Raw genomic sequence first — 26,924 nt, forward strand, 5'->3', positions numbered from 1 at the left:
TCTTATGGTGATACAAGTTGTATGCAAGTTTGGTTAAAATAAAATCATAAATGAAGTTGCTATAGTGCAGACAAGGTCAAAATAGCTCATTCTGGCCCTTTCAGGGGCCATAACTCTGGAACCCATTATGGAATCTCACCAGTTCAAAAAAGCAATCAAGATCTTATGGTGATACAAGTTGTGTGCAAGTTTGGTTAAAATCAAATCATAAATAAAGCTGCTATTGTGCAGACAAGGTCAAAATAGCTAATTTTGGCCCTTTCAGGGGCCATAACTCTGGAACCCATTATGGGATCTGGCCGGTTCAAGTAAGGAAACGAGATCTTATGGTGACACAAGTTTTGTGCAAGTTTGATTAAATTCAAATCATAAATGAAGCTGCTATTGTGCAGACAAGGTCAAAATAGCTCATTCTGGCAGTATCAGGGGCCATAACTCTGGAACCCATAAAGGAATCTCGCCAATTCAAGAATGGAACCAAGATCTTATGGTGATACAAGTTGTGTGCAAGTTTGGTTAAAATAATATCATAAATGAAGTTGCTTTAGTGCAGACAAGGTCAAAATAGCTCATTCTGGCCCTTTCAGGGGCCATTACTCTGGAACCCATTAAGGAATCTAGCCAGTTCAAAAAAGCAATCAAGATCTTATGGTGATACAAGTTGTGTGCAAGTTTGGTTAAAATCAAATCATAAATAAAGCTGCTATTGTGCAGACAAGGTATTGTTGACGGACAGACGCACAGAAAACGGACGACGGGTGATCACAAAAGCTCACCTTGTCACTATGTGACAGGTGAGCTAATAAAATAATCCAGTAGCCAGAACTTTCAGCTTTGTTTACTTGTTATCTTTGTGTATCTGGATGGAAGTTTAATGCAGTAGCATAATGTCCCACAATTCCACCGGTAATAGGTAACTGTAAACATCCAAGATGGCGACTGTGGTCTGTCAAAATATGACCCATTATTTCCAATAACTCTGTTCCCAGGTGAATAAAATTAACTTTTAATGAAAAGAATATATTTTTCTTGAAAATTAGTTAAATTTTAGTAAGCATATGAATTGAATGTCATCTATTGTTGAATATCAATCATTAATACATCGGTAATTGGTACACCAAGGATATAATCTGGTATTTAGGGTTAGGTACTGGTATTTGGTACATAGTATTCACTTCAGAAAGTACCGGAATATATAGTTTCCAGAAAGTATTGGTACTGTTATCGGTACCTGAATTAAACTGAAAGTCAGATTGTATCAAAATTGCAACAAAAAATATGGAAAAGTTTAATGTTTTCTATAGTCCAAATCCAAATCAGCAGTTAAATTTTACATAGACAACAGTTGTAAAGCAGTACAAATATTCGTATTATAATTAATACCTACATAATGATGATCAATCGGGAAGACTCAGCCATCTCCGCCAGATGGCCCCTCCCTGCTGGAGATTAGGGACTGACATTGACCGTAAAAGTACATTTCCTAAAATTGTCTGGCAGGGAGTTCCACATTTTAGCAGCAGAATTACGAAAAGAGTTTTTGCCATATTTTATAATATTAAAACATGGTAAAACAGCTGTATTGCTATATCTAAAACTTATTTCAGGTTTTCTGACATGTACCAGGTCTTGTAACTACAAAGGACCTTGCTTAAAGAACTATTTTAAAAATTTCTAGTGCAACAGTCCTGATTTTAACAATATTTCTTCATTTGTACTTTGGAGGTCATCAAAAATAAAACGTAAAGCTCTCTTCTGCATTTTCTCACTTTTCTTGATATTTGTTTTCTTAGTGAAATGCCAGGTGAAAGGGCAATAACTAGAAGATGCTTTTGCAAAAAAGCGCATGTCTCCCCCAATGCAAAGTGGTATAGGCAAGAAGTCAATAGGGGTCAGGAGCGAAAGTCAAAGAGACACTTATGGTTGGCTGCAATGGGGATCATCTACTTGGCATGTCCAGTCATCCCGCTAAGTTTCAACACTCTTGGCCTAGTGGTTCTCAAGCCACTGTACAGGCTCCTGTATCCTTGACCTTTGATCAAGTGACCCCAAAATAAATAGGGGTCATCTACTCTGCATGTCCAATCATCCTATTAAGTTTCAACATTCTAGTTGAAGTGGTTCTCAAGTTATTTTCCGGAAATGATTTCACATGACCTGGCACCTGTGACCTTGACCTTTGATTGAGTGACCCCAAAATCAGTATGGGTCATCTACTCTGCATGTCCAACTATCCTATTAAGTTTCAACAATCTGGGTCAAGAGGTTCTCAAGTTATTGATTGGAAATGGTTATCAATGTTCAGGCCTGTGTGACCTTGACCTTTAACAGAGTGACCCCAAAATCGATAGGGGTCATCTACTCTGCATGACCAATCATCCTATGAAGTTTCAACATTCTGGGTTGAGTGGTTCTCAAGTTACTGACTGGAAATTGTTTTCCATGTTCAGGCCCCTGTGACCTTGACCTTTAATAGAGTGACCCCAAAATTAATTAGGGTCATTTACTCTGCATGTCCAATTATCCTATAAAGTTTTAACATTCTGGGTCAAGAGGTTCTCTAGTTATTGATCGGAAACGGTTTTCCATGTTCAGGCCCCTGTGACCTTGACTTTTAACGGAGTGACCCAAAAAACAATACGGGTCATCTACTCTACATGACCAATCATCCTATGAAGTTTCAACATTCTGGGTCAAGTGGTTCTCTAGTTATTGATTGGAAATGGTTTTCAATGTTCATGCCCCTGTGACCTTCACCTTTGACGGAGTGACCCCAAAAACAATAGGGGTCATCTACTCTTCATGACAAATCATCCTATGAAGTTTCAACATTCTGGGTCAAGTGGTTCTCTAGTTATTGAATGGAAATGGTTTTCAATGTTCAGGCCCCTGTGACCTTGACCTTTGACGGAGTGACCCCAAAATCAATAAGGGTCAACTACTCTTCATGACCAATCATCCTATTGAGTTTCAACATTCTGGATCAAGTGGTTCTCTAGTTATTGATCGGAAATGGTTTTCAATGTTCAGGCCCCTGTGACCTTGACCTTTGACGGAGTGACCCCAAAATCATTCTCACCAAGTTTCATTAAGATTGGGCCAAAATTGTGACCTCTAGAATGTTAACAAGCTTTTCCTTTGATTTGACTTGGTGACCTAGTTTTTGACCCAAGATGACCCAATATCGAACTTGTCCAAGATTTTATTAAGGGTAACATTCTGACCAAGTTTCATTACGACTGAGCCAAAATTGTGACCTCTAGAGTGTTAACAGTCAAACTGTTGACGACGGACGACTGACGGACAATGGACACAGGGAGATCATAAAAGCTCACTTTTGAGTACAGGTGAGCTAAAAACTAGGTGTAAATACTACTTTCGTAGTCTAGAAACATCAAATTATGAGCTTCATATGAGCAAAAAGCTGTTATCATACTATGATCTGTTCACTTTTAAGAGTGAAACTGTCTTTGATCAAACATGTCGAGATAATCTAAACAGTAACACATTTCACTTTTTAATGCTCTGACTGACTTTAAAGAAAAATACTTTTCTAAATAACTTACCGGTATTGTTTTGTAAAATCATTAAATGAAGGAATATATTTAGTATTATTTCTAAAAGTTTATACAGAAATAGTCTGCTAACTTACCACAAATATAGAATATATTCCTGTTACACCAACAGCACCACAGTACAAGAGCTTAATGATACAGTTTCTCCCAAAACATGGGTCTTCAACACCAGGATGTAATTAACTTATTAGACCATTACAAGATCATGTTTCATATTAATTACCATCTTTCATTCTGTATCTTTTAGAAAAAGTCCCGTCTTTTTCTTGTGCACAGGACAATTTTTCTATCAAAAGTCCCGTCTTTCAGTGTTAAAGTCCTGTCTTCAGGACTTTTATACAGCCTGCTAAAAGAATCTCAGGATATCCCAGGATAATCCTGGGATTTCCCGAGACCAGGAAAATATTTCTGCACGGGTAAGGAAGTAATTCTAAAAACAAAGGTGCCTGGTGGTGGTGAGCATTTGTGCCAAGTCACATCAAAATCTATCCATGCATGAAGAAGAAATGTTGCTGACAAAGCCATTCTTGAATTTGACCTTTGACCTCTAAGTGTGACCTTGACCTTAGAATTAGGGACCTGGTTCTTGCGCATGAAAATGTGGTGAATATTTATGCCAAGTTATATCAAAATTCCTCCATGCATGAAGAAGAAATGCTCTGGACAAAGTTATTCTTGTATCTGACCTTTCCCAAGTCTGACCTTGATCTTTAAGCTAAGGGCCCTGGTTTCATGCATGACACATTGTCTCATCCAGGGGAATATTTGTGCCAACTGATATTTAAATCCTGCTTTGCATGACAAAGTTATAGACCGGACAGGAAAAAAAATCCTACTGACCTTTGATCTCCAAGTGTGAACTTGACCTTTAAGCTAGAGTTCTGGGTTTTGCGCATGACACGTAGTCTCATCACGAGGAACATTTATGCCAAGTAATATTGTAATCCCTTGTTGGATGACAGTTATAGACCAGACACGAAACAGACCCTGTTCATGCCATGTTAACATATGACTACAAAATGTGACCTTGACCTTTGAGCTAGGAGTCTGAAAGTTGTGCATGACACATCGTCTTATAATGTGGTACATTTGTGCCAAGTAATATTAAAATCCCTTCATGGATGGCAGAATTATAGAACAGACAGAAAAAACTCTCCTGACCTCCAATTGTCACCTTGACCTCTGAACTATCGGTCTGGATTTTGCGCATAACACATCGTCTCATCTAAGAAACATTAGTGCCAAGTAATACCTCTGAAATAGGGGTCCGGATTTTGCGCATGACCATCGTCTCATATAAGAAACATTAGTGCCAAGTAATATTAAAATCCCTTGATGAATGACAGTTCTGGACCAAACACCAAGTGTAACCTTGACCTTTAAGCTAGGGGTCTGAAAGTTGTGCATGACACATCGACTTGTTATGAGGTACATTTGTGCCAAGTAATATTAAAATTCATTCTTGGCAGAATTATGGACTGGACAGGAAAAAACCTCTGTTGACATTTGACCTCCCAACTGTGACATTGACCTTTCAGCTAGGGGTCCAGGTTTTGTGCATGACATGTCGTCTCATCATGGGGGAACATTTGTGCCAAGTAATATTAAAACCCCTTAATGATTGACAGAGTTATGGACCAGACATGAAACAGACCCTGTTCATGCCATGTTAACATCTGACTGCCAAGTGTGACCTTGACCTTTGAACTAGGGATCTGAAAGTTGTGCATGACACATCATCTTATTATGAGATACATTTGTGCCAAGCAATATTAAAATCCCTTCATGGATGGCAGAGTTAAATACCGGACAGGAAAATAGCCCTGTTGACCTTTGACCTCCAATTGTGACCTTGACCTTTAAGCCAGGGGTCCAGGTTTCGCAGGACACGTCGTCTCATCATGGGGAACATTTGTGCCAAGTAATATTAAAATCCCTTCATCAATGACAGAGCTATGGACCGGACAAGAAATTACAGACGGATGGAAAAGTGCATTCCTACAGTCCCCGAAACTGGTTTCCAACCAGTATGGGACTAATAAAACAACTAGCATTTCAACTGTACATTGTTTAATTCCTCAAATGTAGATGAAACATGGACTCCTTGATTAAAACCCTTTTATTTTAGCACACTGGGTATCTGGCTACCTACTTGTGTGAGAAATACCGTCCTAGTGTGATTTATATACATGTAGGCTGTTTAGGGTAAATAAAAACAATGCCAACGTATGACACATATTTATAGATGTTGAACATTTTATAGACAGATTCGTCCAAAGCAATGCATTAATTTGTACTGGTGAAAATATCAGTCATCTATAATATTGATATGACTACAGAATTTGAAGAAATGTATCGAAATTCATGTATTTTGACGTTTTGAGACGTATCTTTCTTTGTTCAAAGTTCTGATAGCTGAATTTGCCACTCTCCCTAGTAGAACTATACATACTCAACTACATAATGTATGGATCCTATGCCTGCAATTTATTTTCGTTGATAAAATTTCAATTATATGCACCTTGTTGCCATTTTTAATGATACCTCTGATGATGGATGAAAATAAACAAAGATACCTACCCGTTTGCACATAAATACTGTCCTAGTTATGTCAATGAACATTAATTTTATAAAACTCCCCGCACAAGCATAGGGTGGATCCAGGACTTTTATCAATTTCAATTTCTGCAGGGCATACAGTCCTGGGTCTCTTCGGTTCATAGAGGCGTAGGAACTGTGGCGGGGCAAGGGAGACGTGTCCCCATATCTTGGCCAAACTAGACATATTTTCTTAATTTAACCCTGATATTTTACGAAAATTTTGGCTGTGTCCCCCAATAATTATGAAAACATAGGTTGTGTCCCTCAATCCCAAAATGCTTTCTATGGGCCTGGTTCAGGAACAAACCACTGGCTTTGTAAATCCAATTCAGTCTCACACTGATCAGTTACATTCATCAGGATACTCATTAGAATTTCCAATGCCTGTTAGATCTATACGCTGTAGCCTTTTGAGAACCCTGAATCGATTTTAAACACTATAAAACTGAAGTCAGTTTTAGGGGTTATTTCGAGAAGGAGACATTAACAAAAGGCAAGGCAAATTTACAACTCCAATAAGGGAACATCACAATGTCTATAGGCAACACTTCTATCTGTAGACACCGCTGCAATGCTGCAATGAAATATAAGCGGAACAGTCGAAATCATATCTTCTTCGTGATGGGTGAATATTTTACACAAGACAAGACAACATGTACTGACAGACTTTGCTGCTTCTGAAGTCGCAATTCAATTGGTAAGTACACACAAGAATGGGTCTCTGTGGATGAATCTTGGTAGCAAATTTGAAGAAATTATGCAAGAAGAAGTTTTCTTCGGGTAGGCTGCTTGAAGTAGCTGAAGGGTATAGAAGACCCAAGTTTTATCTTTATCTTGGTTGGTCATTGCATATTATCGCTAAATTCTAGAAAAGGGGTCTGCGTCAATGTAATGTTCATTTCAATAACGAGGATGGTATCCACTCAACTGGCAGAAACAAGAGGGCCATGAAGGCCCTGTATTGCTCACCTGACTTATTGACCTAAAGATCATCAAGATTAACAATCTGACCAAGTTTCATAAAGATATGGTCATAAATGTGGTCTCTAAAGTGTTAATTAGCTATTCCTCTGATTTGACCCGGTGACCTAGTTTTTGACCCCACATGACCCAGATTCAAACTTGACCTCAAGATTAACATTCTGACTAAGTTTCATGAAGATAAAGTTATAAATGTGGCCTCTAGAGTGTTAACAAGCTTTTCCTTATATTTGACCTAGTAACCTAGTTTTTGACTTAACCTGACCAAGATTAAAACTTGACTTACAGATCATCAAGATTAACATTCTGACCAAGTTTCACTAAGATATGGTCATAAATGTGGCCTCTACAGGTTTAACTAGCTTTCCTTTAATTTGACCTGGTGACCTAGTTTTTGACCCAACATGACCCAGATTCAAACTGGACCTTGAGACCATCAAGATTAACATTCTGACCAAGATTCATGAAGATACAGTCATAAATGTGGCCTCTACAGTGTTAACAAGCTTTTCCTTTGATTTGACCTGGTGACCTAGTTTTTGATCCCAGATGACACAATATCAAACTCGTCCAAGATTTTATTGAGAATAACATTCTGACCAAGTTTCATTAAGACTGGGCTAAAATTGTGACCTCTAGAGTGTTAACAAGCTTTTCCTTTGATTTGACCTGGTGACCTAGTTTTTGACCCTAGATGACCCAATATCGAACTCGTCTAAGACCCTACTGAGAATAACATTCTGACCAAGTTTCATTAAGACTGGGCCAAAATTTTGACCTCTAGTGAGTTAACAAGCTTTTCCTTTGATTTCACCTGGTGACCTAGTTTTTGACCCTAGATGACCCAATATTGAACTCGTCCAAGATTTTATTGAGGGTAACATTCTGACCAAGTTTCATTTAGATTGGGCTAAAATTGTGACCTCTAGAGTGTTAACAAGCTTTTCCTTTGATTTGACCTGCTGACCTAGTTTTTGACCCCAGATGACCCAATATCGAACTCGTCCAAGATTTTATTAAGAATAACATTCTGACCAAGTTTCATTAAGATTGGGCAAAAATTGTGACCTCTAGAGTGTTAACAAGCTTTTCCTTTGATTTCACCTGGTGACCTAGTTTTTGACCCCAGATGACCCAATATCGAACTCGTCCAAGATTTTATTGAGGGTAACATTCTGACCAAGTTTCATTAAGATTACGCCAAAATTGTGACCTCTAGAGTGTTAACAGTCAAATTGTTGACATCGGAAGGACGACAGACACAGGGCGGTCACAAAAGCTCACCTTTGAGCACTTCGTGCTCAGGTGAGCTAAAAACGAGGATGGTATCATGGTACATCGTCAGTTATCCCTTTTTCTACATAATGTCTTCGAAAAACACACTCTAATTTTACTGTGCTTCCAGTTTTTGTGAAATGAAAGCAATGACTAACACACTAAAATATCTTCATTTTCGCGACAAAAAAAAAAACGTATTTTTTTCACAATTATTCATATCATATGAGATAGAAATTTGACACTGATATAGTTAATGTATGATCTTACACATTCAATACTAAAACTTTTCAAATCTTCAGTAAAATATGGAATAAATACCTGTTTTAGGTGTGAATATCCAGTACACCTACATGTATATAAATCACACGAGTAGGTAGCCAAATATCCAGTGTGTTTAGTAGAGCTAAAGGAGAAAAAATCCTACCATCCTCAGTTTTCTTAATCATTCTTCTCAGTGGCTCAATGTATTTATAGAGAGACTTCAGTTTCTCGAGATAAGCTTGCTCCTCTGCAGCTAGACTAGCTGGGCTCTGTTCTGTTCCCACTGAGCCAGGATTACCTACACAGAAAAATAAAACTATCCATAGAACCTGGCTTCCATCTGCGTGAAAAGTTCATTAAGTAACAGTTCTAGTACAGTTCTAATGAGATAACTAAAATTTGAATCACTAGCAGAACAATATTCTTACAGATAATTTTATTGCAAGAACCTGATGCCATGCTCAAACAAAGCCAAGTATCTAACCCATCTAGGGAGAAAAGCCTACTCAATTACTTACAGGCTAGATAGTGAAATAGGACATATATCACAGGAAACCATTTCTAAATTGACAAGATAAATTTAAGGTATGACCCGTGTAGTAGTGTACCTCCTTTAGAAGAGTATTCAGTTTATACAATAAACCTACTTTGACTTAATTTTTTCAGGGGTCAAAGGTTCAAGTCTCACTGGGATCAAAATTTTTTTCTTTATTTTTCTTTTTTTTCTAGTAAGTTTTTACTTTTTTCAAGACTTATTATTGATTTATTGTACAAAAGTGAAAAATTTTCATTTGATAAGTGATTTCTTGCTGTTCCTCTGAAACAGAAGTGGGCAGAGTTAGACATCTTTAAAAGTACTGAGTTACATGCGGTAAAAGTTCTCTATTTTGCCTTTAGATAACATATTGTGGAAGAAATGTAGGTAGGTTTTACTTCTGCCCCAAGGTTATTTTTGAATTAAGTGAGCAAAATTTAAAACAGTCCCACAGGACTCGACGATAGAGTTAGAATTTTGTCTCATTAAAACCTTTTACTTGAGGCACGCTAGGAAACAAGAGCACCGCCTTGCGGGTGCAGACACTTATCTGATTTTTTTGTCTCTGTATAATAGAAATATTGACCTACCCATGACTTTCTAAGTCCATAAGGGCCCATAATTCATGCTAAAATCAATACAAAGTTACGGAACTTGCTGTGCAGTGTCAGCTTTTAATGGCGAACAACTGCTTCAAGTTTTAAAGCAATAGCTTTGACCGTAAAGGAGAAAAGTTGACCTAAACGCAAAACTTAACCAAGATATTTGATATTTTCTTAGTCCAAAAGCGGCCATAATTCTTGCAAAAATCAGAATGGACTTATGTTTCTTGCTGTACAAAGTCAGCTTTTGATGGTGAACAAGTGTTGCAAGTTTTAAAGCAATAGCTTTGATAGTTTAGGAGAAAAGCTGACCTAATCACAAAACTTAACCAAGAAATCTGATTTTCTGAGTCCAAAAGGGGCCATAATTCTTGCAAAAAGCAGGATGAGTTATGTTTCTTGCTGTACAGAGTCAGCTTTTGATGGTGAACAAGTGTTGCAAGCTTCAAAGCAATAGCTGCAATAGTTTAGGAGAAAAGTTGACCTAAACATAAAACTTAACCAAGAAATCTGATTTTCTGAGTCCAAAAGGGGCCATAATTCTTGCAAAAAGCAGGATGGAATTATGTTTCTTGCTGTACAGAGTCAGCTAATGATGGTGAACAAGTGTTGCAAGTTTTAAAAATAGCTTTGATAGTTTAGGAGAAAAGCTGACCTAAACATAAAACTTAACCAAGAAATCTGACTCCGATCAAGTGATGACAATAACTCATCTTTTTTTCCCCAAAAATCAAATGAGCTAAAAATAATATTCACAGCTTCATTTTGTGTTTTATAATTGTTTACCAATAGTTTGAAGTTTCTTTTATCAAAATTGATGGTATAACAAATTCTCTGCAAAAGTTTTGAACAGTTGCCAACACTCTGAAATTTGTCTCTACTTGAGCTTGAGGAAATATCATGAATTATACAAAATTTATTAAAAAAAAAACAAAAAAAAACACCACGGTAAAAGTTGTTTAAATTTTGCATACAAGTCTCTCACTGGATTCATTATATTGCTGTAACATTGTTTTTAACATTTGAAATATTCATCATTAGGTGGGTCATACCTTAATTGAAGATTAGAAGAATTTGGGGAGGGTGGAAGGAGGAGAGTAACCAGAATGAAGAAAAGATTTGTCATAGACCTAATGTCATATGAAGCAGGTAAGTATGTGAAACAAGAGAGCCATGATGGCCCTATATTGCTCATCTAAGTTTAGCTGCTTGCTTGAACAAATTTCTTTAGTAAAGCTTCAAAAACAAAACAAGAGGACCATGATGGTCCTGAATCGCTCACCTCTTCCCACATGACCCAGTTTAGAGTATGACATCGTTTTTTCTATTATTTGACACAGTGACCTAGTTTTTGCGCTCATGTGACCCAGTTTTGAACTTGACCTAGATATTATCAAGATAAAAATTCTGACCAATTTTCATGAAGATCCATTGAAAAATATGGTCTCTAGAGAGGTCACAAGGTTTTTCTATTATTTGACCTATTGACCTAGTTTTCAAAGGTACGTGACCCTGTTTTGAATTTTAACTAGATATCATCAAGGTGAACATTCTCACTAATTTATCATTTGACCTACTGACCTAGTTTTTTAAGGCACGTGACCCAGTTTCAAACTTGACCTAGATATCATCAAGGTGAAGATTCTGACCAATTTTCATGAAGATCCATTCAAGGGTATGACCTCTAGAGAGGTCAAAAGGTTTTTCTATTTCAAGACCTACTGACCTAGCTTTTGATCGCAGTTGACCCAGTTTCAAACTTGACCTATAAATCATCAAGATAAACATTCAGACCAACTTTCATACAGATCCTATGAAAAATATGGCCTCTAGAGAGGTCACAAAATTTTTTCATTATTTGACCTACTGACCTACTTTCGAGCTTAGAGTATGACGTCATTTTTTTCTATTATTTGACACAGTGACCTAGTTTTTGCGCTCATGTGACCCAGTTTTGAACTTGACCTAGATATTATCAAGATAAAAATTCTGACCAATTTTCATGAAGATCCATTGAAAAATATGGTCTCTAGAGAGGCCACAAGGTTTTTCTATTATTTGACCTATTGACCTAGTTTTCAAAGGTACGTGACCCTGTTTTGAATTTTAACTAGATATCATCAAGGTGAACATTCTCACTAATTTTCATGAAGATCTCATGAAAAATATGGCCTCTAGAGAGGTCACAAGGTCTTTCTATTTTTATACCTACTGGCCTAGTTTTTGACCGCACGAGACCCAGTTTCGAAACTGACATAGATATCATCAAGGTGAACATTCAGATCAATTTTCATGAAGATCCATTGAAAAATATGGCCTCTAGAGAGGTCAAAATATTTTTCTAATTTTAGACCTACTGACCTAGTTTTTGAACGCAGTTGACCCAGTTTCAAACTTGACCTAGATATCATCAAGATGAACATTCAGACCAACTTTATTACAGATCCCATGAAAAGTATTGCCTCTAAAGAGGTCACAACGTTTTTTTATTATTTGACCTACTGACCTAGTTTTTTAAGGCACATGACCCAGTTTCAAACGTGACCTAGATATCATCAAGGTGAAGATTCTGACCAATTTTCATGAAGATCCATTCAAGGGTAATGACTTCTAGAGAGGTCACAAGGTTTTTCTATTTCAAGACCTACTGACCTAGTTTTTGATCGCAGTTGACCCAGTTTCAAACTTGACCAATAAATCATCAAGATAAACATTCAGACCAACTTTCATACAGATCCCGTGAAAAATATGGCCTCTAGAGAGGTCACAACGTTTTTTCATTATTTGACCTACTGACCTACTTTTTGATGGCACGTGACCCACTTTCGAACTTGACCTAGATATCATCAAGATGAACATTCTGACCAATTTTTATGGAGATCCATTCACAAATATGGCCTCTAGAGAGGTCACAAGGTTTTTCTATTTTTAGACCTACCGACCTAGTTTTTGACCGCACATGACCCTGTTTCGAACTTGACCTAGGTATCTTCAAGATGAACATTCAGACCAACTTTCATACAGATCCCATGAAATATATGGCCTTTAGAGAGGTCACAAGGTTTTTCTATTATTTGACCTACGACCTAGTTTTTGAGGGCACGTGACCCACTTTCAAACTTGACCTAGATATCATCAAGAAGAAAATTCAGACCAACTTTCATACAGATCCCATGAAACTATGGCCTTTAGAGAGGTCACATGGTTTTTCTATTATTTGACCTATTGACCTAGTTTTTGATTGCACGTGACCCACTTTCGAACCTGACCTAGATATCATCAAGGTGAACATTCTGACCAATTTTCATGAAGATCTCATGAAATATATGGCCTCTAGAGAGGTCACAAGGTTTTTCTATTTTTAGACCTACTGACCTAGTTTTCGACCGCACATGACCCAGCTTCAAAAGTGACCTAGATATCATCAAGGTGAACAATCAGATCAATTTTCATGAAGATCCATTGAAAAATATGGCCTCTAGAGAGGTCAAAAGATTTTTCTAATTTTAGACCTACTGACCTAGTTTTTGAACGCAGTTGACCCAGTTTCAAACTTGACCTAGGTATCATCAAGATGAACATTCAGACCAACTTTCATACAGATCCCATGAAAAGTATGGCCTCTAGAGAGGTCACAAGGTTTTTTTATTATTTGACCTACTGACCTAGTTTTTTAAGGCACGTGACCCAGTTTCAAACCTGACCTAGATATCATCAAGGTGAAGATTCTGACCAATTTTCATGAAGATCCATTCAAGGGTATGGCCTCTAGAGAGGTCACAAGGTTTTTCTATTTCAAGACCTACTGACCTAGTTTTTGATCGCAGTTGACCCAGTTTCAAACTTGACCTATAAATCATCAAGATAAACATTCAGACCAACTTTTATACAGATCCCATTAAAAATATGGCCTCTAGAGAGGTCACAACGTTTTTTCATTATTTGACCTACTGACCTACTTTTTGATGGCACGTGACCCACTTTTGAACTTGAACTAGATATCATCAAGATGAACATTCTGATCAATTTTTATGGAGATCCATTCACAAGTATGGCCTCTAGAGAGGTCACAAGGTTTTTCTATTTTTAGACCTACTGACCTAGTTTTTGAGGGCACGTGACCCACTTTCGAACTTGACCTAGATATCATCAAGATGAAAATTCAGACCAACTTTCATACAGATCCCATGAAACTATGGCCTTTAGAGAGGTCACATGGTTTTTCTATTATTTGACCTACTGACCTAGTTTTTGATGGCACGTGACCCACTTTCGAACCTGACCTAGATATCATCAAGGAGAACATTCTGACCAATTTTCATGAAGATCTCATGATATATATGGCCTCTACAGAGGTCACAAGGTTTTTCTATTTTTAGACCTGACCTAGTTTTCGACCGCATGTGACCCAGTTTCGAACTTGACCTAGATATCATCAAGATGAACATTCAGACCAACTTTCATACACGTCCCATGAAAAAAATGGCCTTTAGAGAGGTCACAAGGTTTTTCTATTATTTGACCTACTGACCTAGTTTTTGAAGGCACGTGACCCAGTTTCAAACTTGACCTAGATATCATCAAGGTGAATGTTCTGACCAATTTTCATGAAGATCTTGTGAAATATATGGCCTCTAGAGAGGTCACAAGGTTTTTCTATTTTTAGACCTACTGACCTAGTTGTTGAAGGCACGTGACCCAGTTTCGAACTTGACCTAGATATCATCAAGGTGAACATTCTGACCAATTTTCATGAAGATCTTGTGAAATATATGACCTCTAGAGAGGTCACAAGGTTTTTCTATTTTTAGACCTACTGACCTAGTTTTTGATGGCATGTGACCCAGTTTCGAACTTGACCTAGATATCATCAAGATGAACATTCTGACCAACTTTCATAAAGATCCCACAAAAAATGTGACCTCTAGAGTGGTCACAAGCAAAAGTTTACGGACGCACGGACGGACAGACAACGGACGCCGCGCGATCACACAAGCTCACCTTGTCACTTTGTGACAGGTGAGCTAAAAAACTAGGTGAGTAGTCATGGTAAAGATTATTCAAGATAACTACTGAAATCTGTTAAAAGATATAACAAGTGGTCGCTTTGCTGTAGCTTAAAAAACAAGAAAGTAGTTGGGCAGGTCAGGGTTAAGAATTAAAGATGAGTATTGAAATCTGTATTAAAAGTTATACAAGTGGTCTAAATTTCTACGCTGTACCTTCAGAAACAAGACTGTAGGTTAGTAGGTCAAGATTCAGACTATTCAAGATGAGTACATGTATTGAAATCTGTATAAAAAACTATACATGTGGTCCAAATTTCCATGCTGTAACTTCGAAAGCAAGAAAGTAGGTCTGTAGGTTACGACTAAGACTATTCAAGATTTATGTTGAAATCTGTATCAAACATTTACATGTGTTCCAAATTTCTATGCTGTAACTTCAAAAAGAGGGTCATGATGACCCTTGATTGCTCACCTGAGTAATATGAACTACATGTTTCAAATGTCAAACTGATGCTAAAATATTAAGAAAGTAGGTCAGCAGGTAATATTCATAGTCAATGAAAGTCAGCTTTAAGATCAGTGTGCAAAACTGTATTTGTCATCAAAATTTCAAGGCTGTATGTTAAACAAGAGGACCATGATGGTCCTGAATCGCTCACCTGTCCCAACATGACCCAGTTTTGAACTGAGTATGATGTCGTTTTTTTTTCTATTATTTGACATAGTGACCTAGTTTTTGAGCTCATGTGACCCAGATTTGAACCTGACCTAGATAATCATCAAGATGAACATTCAGACCAACTTTCATACAGATCTCATGAAAAATATGGCTTCTAGAGAGGTCACAAGGTTTTTTCATTATTTGACCTACTGACCTAGTTATTGATGGCATGTGACCCAGTTTCAAACTTGTCCTAGATATCATCAAGGTGAACATTCTGACCAATTTTCATGAAGATCCATTCAAAAGTTTGGCCTCTAGAGAGGTCACAATGTTTTTCTATTTTTAGACCTAATGACCTAGTTTTTGATCGCAGCTGACCCAGTTTCGAAATAGATCTAGATATCATCAAGATGAACATTCAGACCAACTTTCATACAGATCCCATGAAAAATATGGCCTCTAGAGAGGTCACAAGATTTTTCTATTATTTGACCTACTGACCTAGTTTTTGAAGGCACATGACCCAGTTTCGAACTTGACCTAGATATCATCAAGGTGAACATTCTGACCAATTTTCATGAAGATCTTGTGAAAAATATGGCCTCTAGAGAGGTCACAAGGTTTTTCTATTTTTAGATCTACTGACCTAGTTTTTAACGACAGTTGACCCAGTTTCGAACTTGACCTAGATTTCATCAAGATGAACATTCAGACCAACCTTCATACAGATCCCATGAAAAATATGGCCTCCAGAGAGGTCACAAGGTTTTTTCATTATTTGACCTACTGACCTAGTTATTGATGGCACGTGACCCAGTTTCGAACTTGATCTAGATATCATCAAGGTGAATATTCTGACCAATTTTCATGAAGATCCATTCATAGGTATGACCTCTAGAGAGGTCAAAAGATTTTTCTATTTCTAGATCTAATGACCTGGTTTTTGACCGCAGCTGACCCAGTTTCAAACTTGACCTAGATATCATCAAGATGAACATTCAGACCAACTTTCATACAGATCCCATGAAAAATATGGCCTCTAGAGAGGTCACAAAGTTTTTCTATTATTTGACCTACTGACCTAGTTTTTTGATGGCACATGACCCAGTTTCGAAACTGACCTAGATATCATCAAGGTGAATATTCTGACCAATTTTCATGAAGATCTTGTGAAATATATGGCCTCTAGAGAGGTCACAAGGTTTTTCTATTTTTAGACCTATTGACCTAGTTTTTGAACGCACGTGACCCAGTTTTAAACTTGTCTTAGATATCATCAAGATGAACATTCTGACGAACTTTCATAAAGATCCCATGAAAAATGTGACCTCTAGAGAGGTCACAAGCAAAAGTTTACGCACGGACGACGGACGCTGCGCGATCACAAAAGCTCACACTGTCACTTTGTGACATGTGAGCTAAAAACAACAAGAGCTGTCACTAATGGTGACAAATGCCCCCGCAGCGCCTTGATCTTTGACCTGGTGACCTTGACCTTTGAAATGGTGACCCCTAAGTCAGTAGGGGTCGTGTACTCAATAAGTACTATCAGCATGTGAAGTTTGAAGGTCCTGGGTGCAGTGGTTTGCGAGTCAAGTGCCTTCATGGAAAAAGTTAACGTTGTGACGAACAAACGAACGAACTAACGAACGGACGGACAGTTGAAAACTAATATGCCTCCCTTCGGGGGCCTAAAAAAGTAGGTAAAAGTCAATGACCACTAATTACTTGGGGCCATCAGGTAATTATAATTAAAACAGTCTAGGAAATATGATCAGAAAATTTTAATGTATTTTTTCCGATATAACTCATATAACAAGTGACCCCCAGGGCAGGGCCTCTTTTCACCCCTGGGGCATAATTTGAACATTCTTGTTAGAGAACCACTAGGCAATGCTACATACCAAGTATCAAAGGCCTAGGCCTTGAACTTTTAGAAAGAAGATTAAAAAAAAAAATCCTATAAAACTTGGGACCCCTGGGATGGGCCCCTTTTCACTCCAAGGTAATAATTTGAACAATCTTGGTAGGGGACCATAAGGCAATGCTACATACAAAATATCAAAGGCCTAGGTCTTGTGGTTTCAGACAGGAAGATTCTTAAACTTTTTGCCTACACAAGTTTATTTAAAACTTGGGACCCCCGGAGTGGGGCCTCTTTTCACCCCAGGAGCATTATTTGAACAATCTTTGTAGAGGACCACTAGATGATGTGACATAACAAAAATCAAAGCCCTAGGCCCTGTGGTTTTGGACAAGAAGATTTTCAAAGTTCTTCCCTATATAAGTCTACATAAACTATGTGACCCCCAGGGCGGGGCCATATTTGACCCTAGGGGGAAAATTTGAACAAACTTGGTAGAAGACCATTAGATGATGCTACATACCAAATATCAAAGCCCTAGGCCCTGTGGTTTTGGACAAGAAGATTTTCAAAGTTTTTCCTTATATAAGTCTATGTAAACCATGTGACACCCGGGGTGGGGCCATATTTGACCCTGGGGGATAATTTGAACAATCTTGGTAGAGGACCACTATATGATGTACATACCAAATATCAAATCCCTAGGCTCAGTGGTTTTGGACAAGAAGATTTTTTAAGTTTTTCCTTTCCTTTCCTAGAGTTCTGTCCGTAATTCAATTATCTGAACAATTTTTTATAGAAGACCACCCAAGGAACATCCCCTTGAAGTTTCATCAAAATTGGCCTAGTGGTTTAGGAGGAGATGTTGTTTAAAGGAAAATGTTGACAGACAACGCACGACGGACAACCACTGACCACAGTAGCTCACCTTTGAGCTAATAACTGTTTAAAGTTTGAATCAAATCCATTAAGAAATAACAATAAAGTGTGAAGAGCTTAACACTAACCTGAAATTCTATTACTGAATGTGGCATATTTAATGAAATACTGGGGCAACAGCTAAGGAATCAAGCATACATTGATGCCAAATCTAAGGCAAGACAGAGCCATTATTGCTTATAGACAAGCTAAAAATCTTAAATTAAAAACAACTGCTGCCGGAACTTAGTACAGACAAGTTACTGAGTATTGCAGTGGCAATACAAGAGTCCCCTACTGGCATAAAACTGTGTTATTGTTTGTCCTTTTCGGTTGCTGGCAAAAGTGTTAAGACTAACAAGTGGGTCATGATGACCCTGAATCGCTCACCTGAGTAATATGAGCCACATGTTTAAAAATGGCAAACTGTTGCTTAAATATTAGAAGGTAGGTCATTCTCATGGTCACTGAAAGTCAGATTTAAAATCCGTGTGCAAAACTGTACATGTCATCCAAATTTCAAGGCTGTATCTTAAAAAACAAGAAAGTAGGTCATCAGGTCAAGGTCACAGTCAAGTGACCCCTTATCACTTGGGGTCATCAGGTAATTATAATTAAACAGTCTAGGAAAAATGATCTGATAATTTTTGAAGTATTTATTCCTATATAACTCATATAACAGGTGACCCCCAGGGTGGGACCTCTTTTCATCCCAGGGGCATAATCTTGTTAGAGATCCACTAGGCAACGATACATACCAAATATCAAAGGCCTAGGTCTTGAACTTTCAGACAAGAAGATTTTTTTCCCTATGTAAGTTTATGTTAAATTTGGGACCCTCAGGGCAGGACCTCTTTTCACTCCAGTGGCATAATTTGAACAATTTTGGTAGAGGAACACTAGGCAAGGCAACATACCAAATATCAAAAGCCTAGGACTTGCAGTTTCAGACAAGAAGATTTTTAAAGTTTTTTCCTATACAAATCTATTTAAAACTTGAGACCCCGTGGCAGGGCCTCTTTTCACCCCAGGGTTATAATATGAATAAATTTGGTAGAGGTCCACAAGGCAATGCTACATACAAAATATCAAAGACCTAGGTCTTGTGGTTTTAGACAAGAAGACTTTTAAAGTTTTTTTTCATATATAAGTCTATGAGAAACTTGAGGCAGGGCCTCTTTTCACCCCAGGGGCACAATTTGAACATTCTTCATAGAGGACCATCAGATGATGTTCAAAAGCCAAATGCCAAGCGGTTTTGAACAAGAAGATTTTTTAAAGTTTTTCCTTCCGGTTGCCACGGCAACCAGAATTCTCCATGGAATTCAATTCTTTGAACAATTTTGAAAGGGGGCCACCCAAGGATCATTCCTGTGAAGTTTGGTGTAATTCTGCCCAGTTGTTTTCAAGAAGAAGATTTTTTTAGAAAATGTTGCACGACGCACAACCTACGATTGACAATGGACATTGAGTGGTCACAAAAACTCACCATGAGCCTTTGGCTCAGGTGAGCTAAAAATGCTTCAAGGCGTTTAGCAGGCTGGTAACATTGCCCGATCGGGCTTATGACACAAAAAGTAATATTTCTTGAAAAATAATGAAGATATTTCTTCCAAACTTGGTCCATTTGTTAAGCATAACAAATGATACAAATTAGAATAAAAATAACTTGGTTGCCTTCAGTTTTGGTAGAATTATTTCCCCTTTTCAGATTTTTATGACGCATAATCTTTGAAGTCCAAAAGAACAATGTTCTAATGCTAAGTTTAAAACAAAAAAGGGTTAAATGGCTTTCTAATGCTCTAAATTATTGCGCTAGTACATGAATGTAAGCATTTTACTCTGCTTTCACTTACAACATTATAGAGAAATGTTAGTCCTAAAAAAATTGCTCATACATCTGCACTAGAAACAAAGTATTTACCCTAAATATATAGAGTAAAGGTATTGGCGCACAAGTTTGGAGCACTAGAAAGCCATTGAACCCTTTTCTGTTTTAAACATTGCATTAAAACATAATATTTTTGGACTTCAAAAATTATGCATCATAAAAATCTGAAAAAGGGAAGTAATTCTAATTAAACTGAAGGCAACAAAGTTATTTCTATCTTGATAAGCATTATATGTAATGCTTAATAAATGGACCAAGTTTGAAAGAAATATCTTCATTATTTGTCAAGAAATATTACTTTTTGTGTCATAAGCCCGATCGGGCAATGTTACCAGCCTGTTTAGGAGCTAAGAGACACACTACTTTTACTTAAATTTCAATAGTGACACTGACCTACAAGCCTAGATCATGTACGCAATACATTGTCTCATGATGGGGAACATTTGTGTGCAGTGCTAAGATAATCCACTAATGCACATAAAAGGTATGGAGCAGAAACAATTTTACTTGACCTTCAATAATGACTTTGACTTGACCAACAACCATGGGTCATGTGTGCCACGCATAGTCTTATCATGGTGAACATTTCAGTGTAGTGATAAACAAGAGGGTCATTGACCCTAAAGCGCTCACCTGTGTACAAGGCTTCAAGTGTGTTTGTATAAGTACAGAGTTAGGTTTCTTCTATGTTAGCCTATATTATATACATGTCACACACACTTTTGAACCTAGCACAATAATTTGAACAAATATGGTAGACATTACAAATCTGATATCACACGCCAAATATCAAGGCTCTTGCTATTATTGATCCAGAGAAGAAAAGTGACCACACCCCCTGGCAGCCATATTTTTTGAAGAATCAGAAAAATTTGAATAATCTTGGTAGAGGGTCACACAAGAACCATTTATGCAAAATCATTTTAAAATTGGGTCAGCAGTTTCACACAAACAAGAGGACCATGATGGTCCTGAATCGCTCACCTCTTCCCACATGACCCAGTTTTGAGTATGACGTCGTTTTTTTATTATTTGACATAGTGGCCTAGTTTTTGAGCTCATGTGACCCAGTTTTAAACTTGACCTAGATATTATCAAGATAAAAATTCTGACCAATTTTCATGAAGATCCATTGAAAAATATGGTCTCTAGAGCGGTCACAAGGTTGTTGTATTATTTGACCTATTGACCTAGTTTTCGAATGTACGTGACCCTGTTTTGAACTTTACCTAGATATCATCAAGGTGAACATTCTCACTAATTTTCATGAAGATCTCATGAAAAATATGGCCTCTAGAGAGGTCACAAGGTTTTTCTATTTTTATACCTACTGGCCTAGTTTTTGACCGCACGTGACCCAGTTTCGAAACTGACCTAGATATCATCAAGGTGAACATTCAGATCAATTGTCATGAAGATCCATTGAAAAATATGGCCTCTAGAGAGGTCAAAAGATTTTTCTAATTTTAGACCTACTGACCTAGTTTTTAACCGCAGTTGACCTAGTTTCAAACCTGACCTAGATATCATCAAGATGAACATTCAGACCAACGTTCATACAGATCCCATGAAAAGTATGGCCTCTAGAGAGGTCACAAGGCTTTTTTATTATTTGACCTACTGACCTAGTTTTTTAAGGCACGTGACCCAGTTTCAAACTTGACCTAGATATCATCAAGGTGAACATTCTGACCAATTTTCATGAAGATCCATTCAAGGGTATGGCCTCTAGAGAGGTCACAAGGTTTTTCTATTTTAAGACCTACTGACCTAGTTTTTGATCGCAGTTGACCCAGTTTCAAACTTGACCTATAAATCATCAAGGTAAACATTCAGACCAACTTTCATACAGATCCCATGAAATATATGGCCTCTAGAGAGGTCACAATGTTTTTTCATTATTTGACCTACTGACCTACTTTTTGATGTCACGTGACCCACTTTCGAACTTGACCTAGATATCATCAAGATGAACATTCTGACCAATTTTTATGGAGATCCATTCACAAGTATGGCCTCTAGCGAGGTCACAAGGTTTTTCTATTTTTAGACCTACTGACCTAGTTTTTGACCGCACATGACCCTGTTTCGAAGTTGACCTAGATATCATCAAGATGAACATTCAGATCAACTTTCATACAGATCCCATGAAAAACATGGCCTCTAGAGAGGTCACAAGGTTTTGCTATTATTTGACCTACTGACCTAGTTTTTGATGGCACGTGACCCACTTTCGAACCTGACCTAGATATCATCAAGATGAACATTCAGACCAACTTTCATACAGATCTCATGAAAAATATGGCCTCTAGAGAGGTCACAAGGTTTTTTCTATTATTTGACCTACTGACCTAGTTTTTGATGGCACGTGACCCACTTTGGAACTTGACTTAAATATCATCAAGGTGAACATTCTGACCAACTTAGATATCATCAAGGTGAACATTCTGACCAATTTTCATGAAGATCTCATGAAATATATGCCCTCTAGAGAGGTCATAAGGTTTTTCTATTTTTAGACCTACTGACCTAGTTTTTGACTGCACATGACCCTGTTTCGAATTTGACCTAGATATCATCAAGATGAACATTCAGACCAACTTTCATACAGATCCCATGAAAAATATGGCCTCTAGAGAGGTCACAAGGTTTTTCTATTATTTGACCTACTGACCTAGTTTTTGATGGCACGTGACCCACTTTCGAACTTGACCTAGATATCATCAAGATGAACATTCAGACCAACTTTCATACAGATCCCATGAAAAATATGGCCTCTAGAGAGGTCACAAGGTTTTTCTATTATTTGACCTACTGACCTAGTTTTTGATGGCACGTGACCCACTTTCGAACTTGATTTAGATATCATTAAGGTGAACATTCCGACTAATTTTCATGAAGATCTCATGAAATATATGGCCTCTAGAGAGGTCATAAGGTTTTTCTATTTTTAGACCTACTGACCTAGTTTTTGACCGCACGTGACCCAGTTTCGAACTTGACCTAGATATTATCAAGGTGAACATTCTGACCAATTTTTGTGAAGATCCATTCACAAGTATGGCCTCTAGAGAGGTCACAATGTTTTTCTATTTTTAGACCTACTGACCTAGTTTTTGATTGCACGTGACCAAGTTTCCAACTTGACTTAGATATCATCAAGATGAACATTCAGACCAACTTTCATACAGATCCCATGAAAATGGCCTTTAGAGAGGTCACAAGGTTCTTCTATTATTTGACCTACTGACCTAGTTTGTGAAGCCAAGTGACCCAGTTTCGAACTTGACCTAGATATCATCAAGGTAAATATTCTGACCAATTTTCATGAAGATCTTGTGAAATATATGGCCTCTAGAGAGGTCACAAGGTTTTTCTATTTTTAGACCTACTGACCTAGTTTTTGACCGCACGTGACCCAGTTTCGAACTTGACCTAGATATCATCAAGTGGAACATTCTGACCTATTTTCATAAAGATCCCATGAAAAATGTGACCTCTAGAGTGGTCACAAGCAAAAGTTTACGCACGCACGCACACACGCACAGACGGACGAGGGGCGCTGCGCGATCACAAAAGCTCACCTTGTCAATTTGTGACAGGTGAGCTAAAAAGATTTTTTAAAGTTTCCACTATATACATATAGGGAAACGTGACCACGCCCTCTGACTGCCATGTTTTTTGACGAATCAAAAAAATTTGAACAAAATCTTTTGAAAGGGTCACACAAGGACCATTTGTGTAAAATTATTTTAAAATTGGGCCAGCAGTTTCACACAAGAAGATTTTTTAAAGTTTCAACTATATACATATAGGGAAAAGTGACCACGCCCTCTGGCAGCCATGTTTTTTGACGAATCAAAATGATTTGAACAATCTTGGTAGACTGGGTCACACAAGGACCATTTGTGTAAAATTATTCTAAAATCGGACAAGCAGTTTCATACAAGAAGATTTCTAAAGTTTCCACTATATATATATATACATAAAAAAGTGACCACGCCCTCTGGTGGCCATGTTTTCTGACGAATCGGTATAATTTGAACAATCTTGGTAGAGGGTCACACAAGGACCGTTTGTGTAAAATTATTCTAAAATCTGGGCCAGCAGTTTCATACAAGAAGAATTTTAAAGTTTCCACTATATACATATAGGAAAAAATGACCATGCCCTCTGGCGGCCATGTTTTTTGATGAATCAAAATAATTTGAACAATCTTGGTAGAGGGTCACACAAGAACCATTTGTGTAAAATTATTCTAAAATCGGACAAGCAGTTTCATACAAGATTTTTAAAGTTTCCTCTATATACATATAGGGAAAAGTAACCACACCCTCTGGCGGACATGTTTTTTGACGAATCGGTATAATTTAAATAATCTTGGTAGAGGGTAGCATAAGGACGATTTGTGTGATATTATTTCAAAATTGGACCATCGGTTTAGGAGGAGATGTCGTTTGAAATTTTTTCAATTTTTAGCTCTGGCAGCCCCTATGTGCAACTAAGCGGAACCGTTTGAACAACTTTGGTAGAGCAATCCAAGCAACATTATGGCCATGTTTCATCAAAATCCATTCACTGGTTTTGGAGAAGATGTCGTTTAAACACAAATGTTGACGACGGATGACTTGACGCACGGATGGACACAGCATGATCACAATACTTCACCATGAGCACTTTGTGCTCAGGTGAGCTAAAAAATCATTATGGGGCAGACACAAATTTTTACTTGACCTTAAACAGCGACCTTGACCTTTAACCAACAAGCATAAATCACGTGTTAACATATTGTCTCATCATGGGGAACATTGACCTACAAGCAAAAGTCATGTACATGCATTATCTACATATTGCCCTCTATTCACATACCATGTTTTATGAATCTAGCTTGAATATTTTTTTAGTAATTGCTGGATCCAGATTTGCAGACGGACAGACAGATGGACAGAGGGCATTCCTAAAGTCCCCTCCAGTGTGACATTGTTAGGGGACTTAAAAGCAATGTATAAATGTAAGATGATGAAACACTAACCTGGTGTATTTAGTACTGTGCTTGGTGATGGGGCACCCATGGATAATGTTGCACGTGCTCCAGGTGACGGTACTATTGCAGGTGAAGGTGATGTCATCATCGGCATTGGGGATCCAGCCTGCTGCTGTTGAGAACTGAAGCATAAATACAACAAAGTGTTACTCAAACATAGGGTACTTTTCACAATATAGTTTTCCTTTGAAAAAAAGGCCACTGCTTGAAAGTGTCTCGCCCAAAGGAGCTTTGACTCATTAAATAGGTGCAAAATGAGTTTTAAACCATTTTTCAAAGTTACAAAGCTTTTATCTGTAACCACTTTTTGAAAAATTGTCATTTTTGTGAATTTTCAAAGGCTGATTTCTTCAAGCTGGTCACTAGGGGGCCAGGACTCATCATGGGGGTGTAAAATGAATTTTGAACCATCCTACAATGTTTCAAGGCAATATATGTAACATTTTTTGAGAAATTGTCATTTTTGTGAATTTTCAAAGGTGTCAAAAAAATCTGAACCATAATATCTAAATGCTATAGTCACAAAATACGCCCGTCGAGAGCTTTGTTAGACCTGCATATAAAGTTTGGTGGCGTTAGGTAGGAGCATTCATCATTCTATGAATAGTCGAGCTAAAAATTTAGTTCTTATATATGACCTCTGACCTCTAAGTATGAGTTTGACCTTAGACCTAGGGACCTGATTCTTTCACATGACACTCTGTCTCATGGTGGTGAACATTTGTGCCAAGTTACATCAAAATCCCTACATGAATGAAGAAGAAATGCTCCTGACAAAGTCATTCTTGTAACTGACCTTTGGCCTCTAAGTGTAACCATGACCTTAGACCTAGGGACCTGGTTTTTGCGCATGACAAAGCAATACACACATGACTGTATACATAAAGCATTTGTATCCTTTATCAATAGATATGAAATTTGCCATATATCAAAGTCACATAGTGGTGAACATTGTGCCAAGTTACATCAAAATTCCTCCATGCATGAAGAAGAAATGCTCTTTAAGATGGGCGTATAAAAATGCTTATTGTCTTATTGGGGGCCAGGACTCACCATGGGGGATATAAAATGAGTTTTTGAACCATCCCAAAAGGTTTCATAGCAATATATGTAAGTTAAATTTTCAGAAATTGTCATTTTTGTGAATTTTCAAAGGCATCAAAAAAATCTAAAAAATACTAATTTCTTCAAAATCAAGGCCACTATGGGGCCAGGCCTACCACTGAGATGTAAAATGAGTTTTTGAACCATCTTACAGGGTTTCAAAGCAATAAATGTAGCGGTTTATGAGAAATTGTCATTTTTGTGAATTTTCAAAGGCGTCAAAAAGAATATAAACAAGAGCTGTCGCAGGAGACTTGACTATTTCGATGCTGGATGAAGATATTAAACAAAAGCTTAAGTCTGTGTAAAATATAACAGTCTGTGTCTAAAAGGGATAGAGAAGTGTATCAAAACATTAAATAAGCATAAAAGGGACATAATTCATGGAAATTTAATGCACCAGGACATTGTGTAATATCATGTGGCTAATAATGTGGAGCAACTATTTGAAGTTTTAATCAAACAAGAGGTTCATATCATGATTAAGACTCATGCAAGGTTTCATGAATCTATATCAAATACTTTTTGAGCTAGGCGTGTCACAAGGTAAAAATGTGCATTTTTGACTATCAGGGGCCATAACTCTGAAAATAGGGG

General features: G+C 37.5%; 1 protein-coding gene across 5 annotated transcripts in view; it reads right to left on the minus strand.

The window, feature by feature from the left end:
- Positions 1-26,924, minus strand: part of LOC123534966 (mediator of RNA polymerase II transcription subunit 15-like) — a 286,252-nt gene that overhangs the window by 98,015 nt on the left and 161,313 nt on the right. For all 5 annotated transcript variants that reach the window (XM_045317469.2, XM_045317467.2, XM_045317468.2 and 2 more), the window contains 2 exons: positions 25,212-25,345; positions 8,860-8,994 (listed from right to left, as the gene is read on the minus strand). In XM_045317469.2, the coding sequence (XP_045173404.2) occupies positions 8,860-8,994; positions 25,212-25,345 (269 nt within the window). The remainder of the gene's footprint in view (positions 1-8,859; positions 8,995-25,211; positions 25,346-26,924) is intronic.

This window comes from Mercenaria mercenaria, chromosome 12 (genome assembly GCF_021730395.1).
Source record: "Mercenaria mercenaria strain notata chromosome 12, MADL_Memer_1, whole genome shotgun sequence".
Lineage (NCBI taxonomy): Eukaryota > Metazoa > Mollusca > Bivalvia > Venerida > Veneridae > Mercenaria > Mercenaria mercenaria.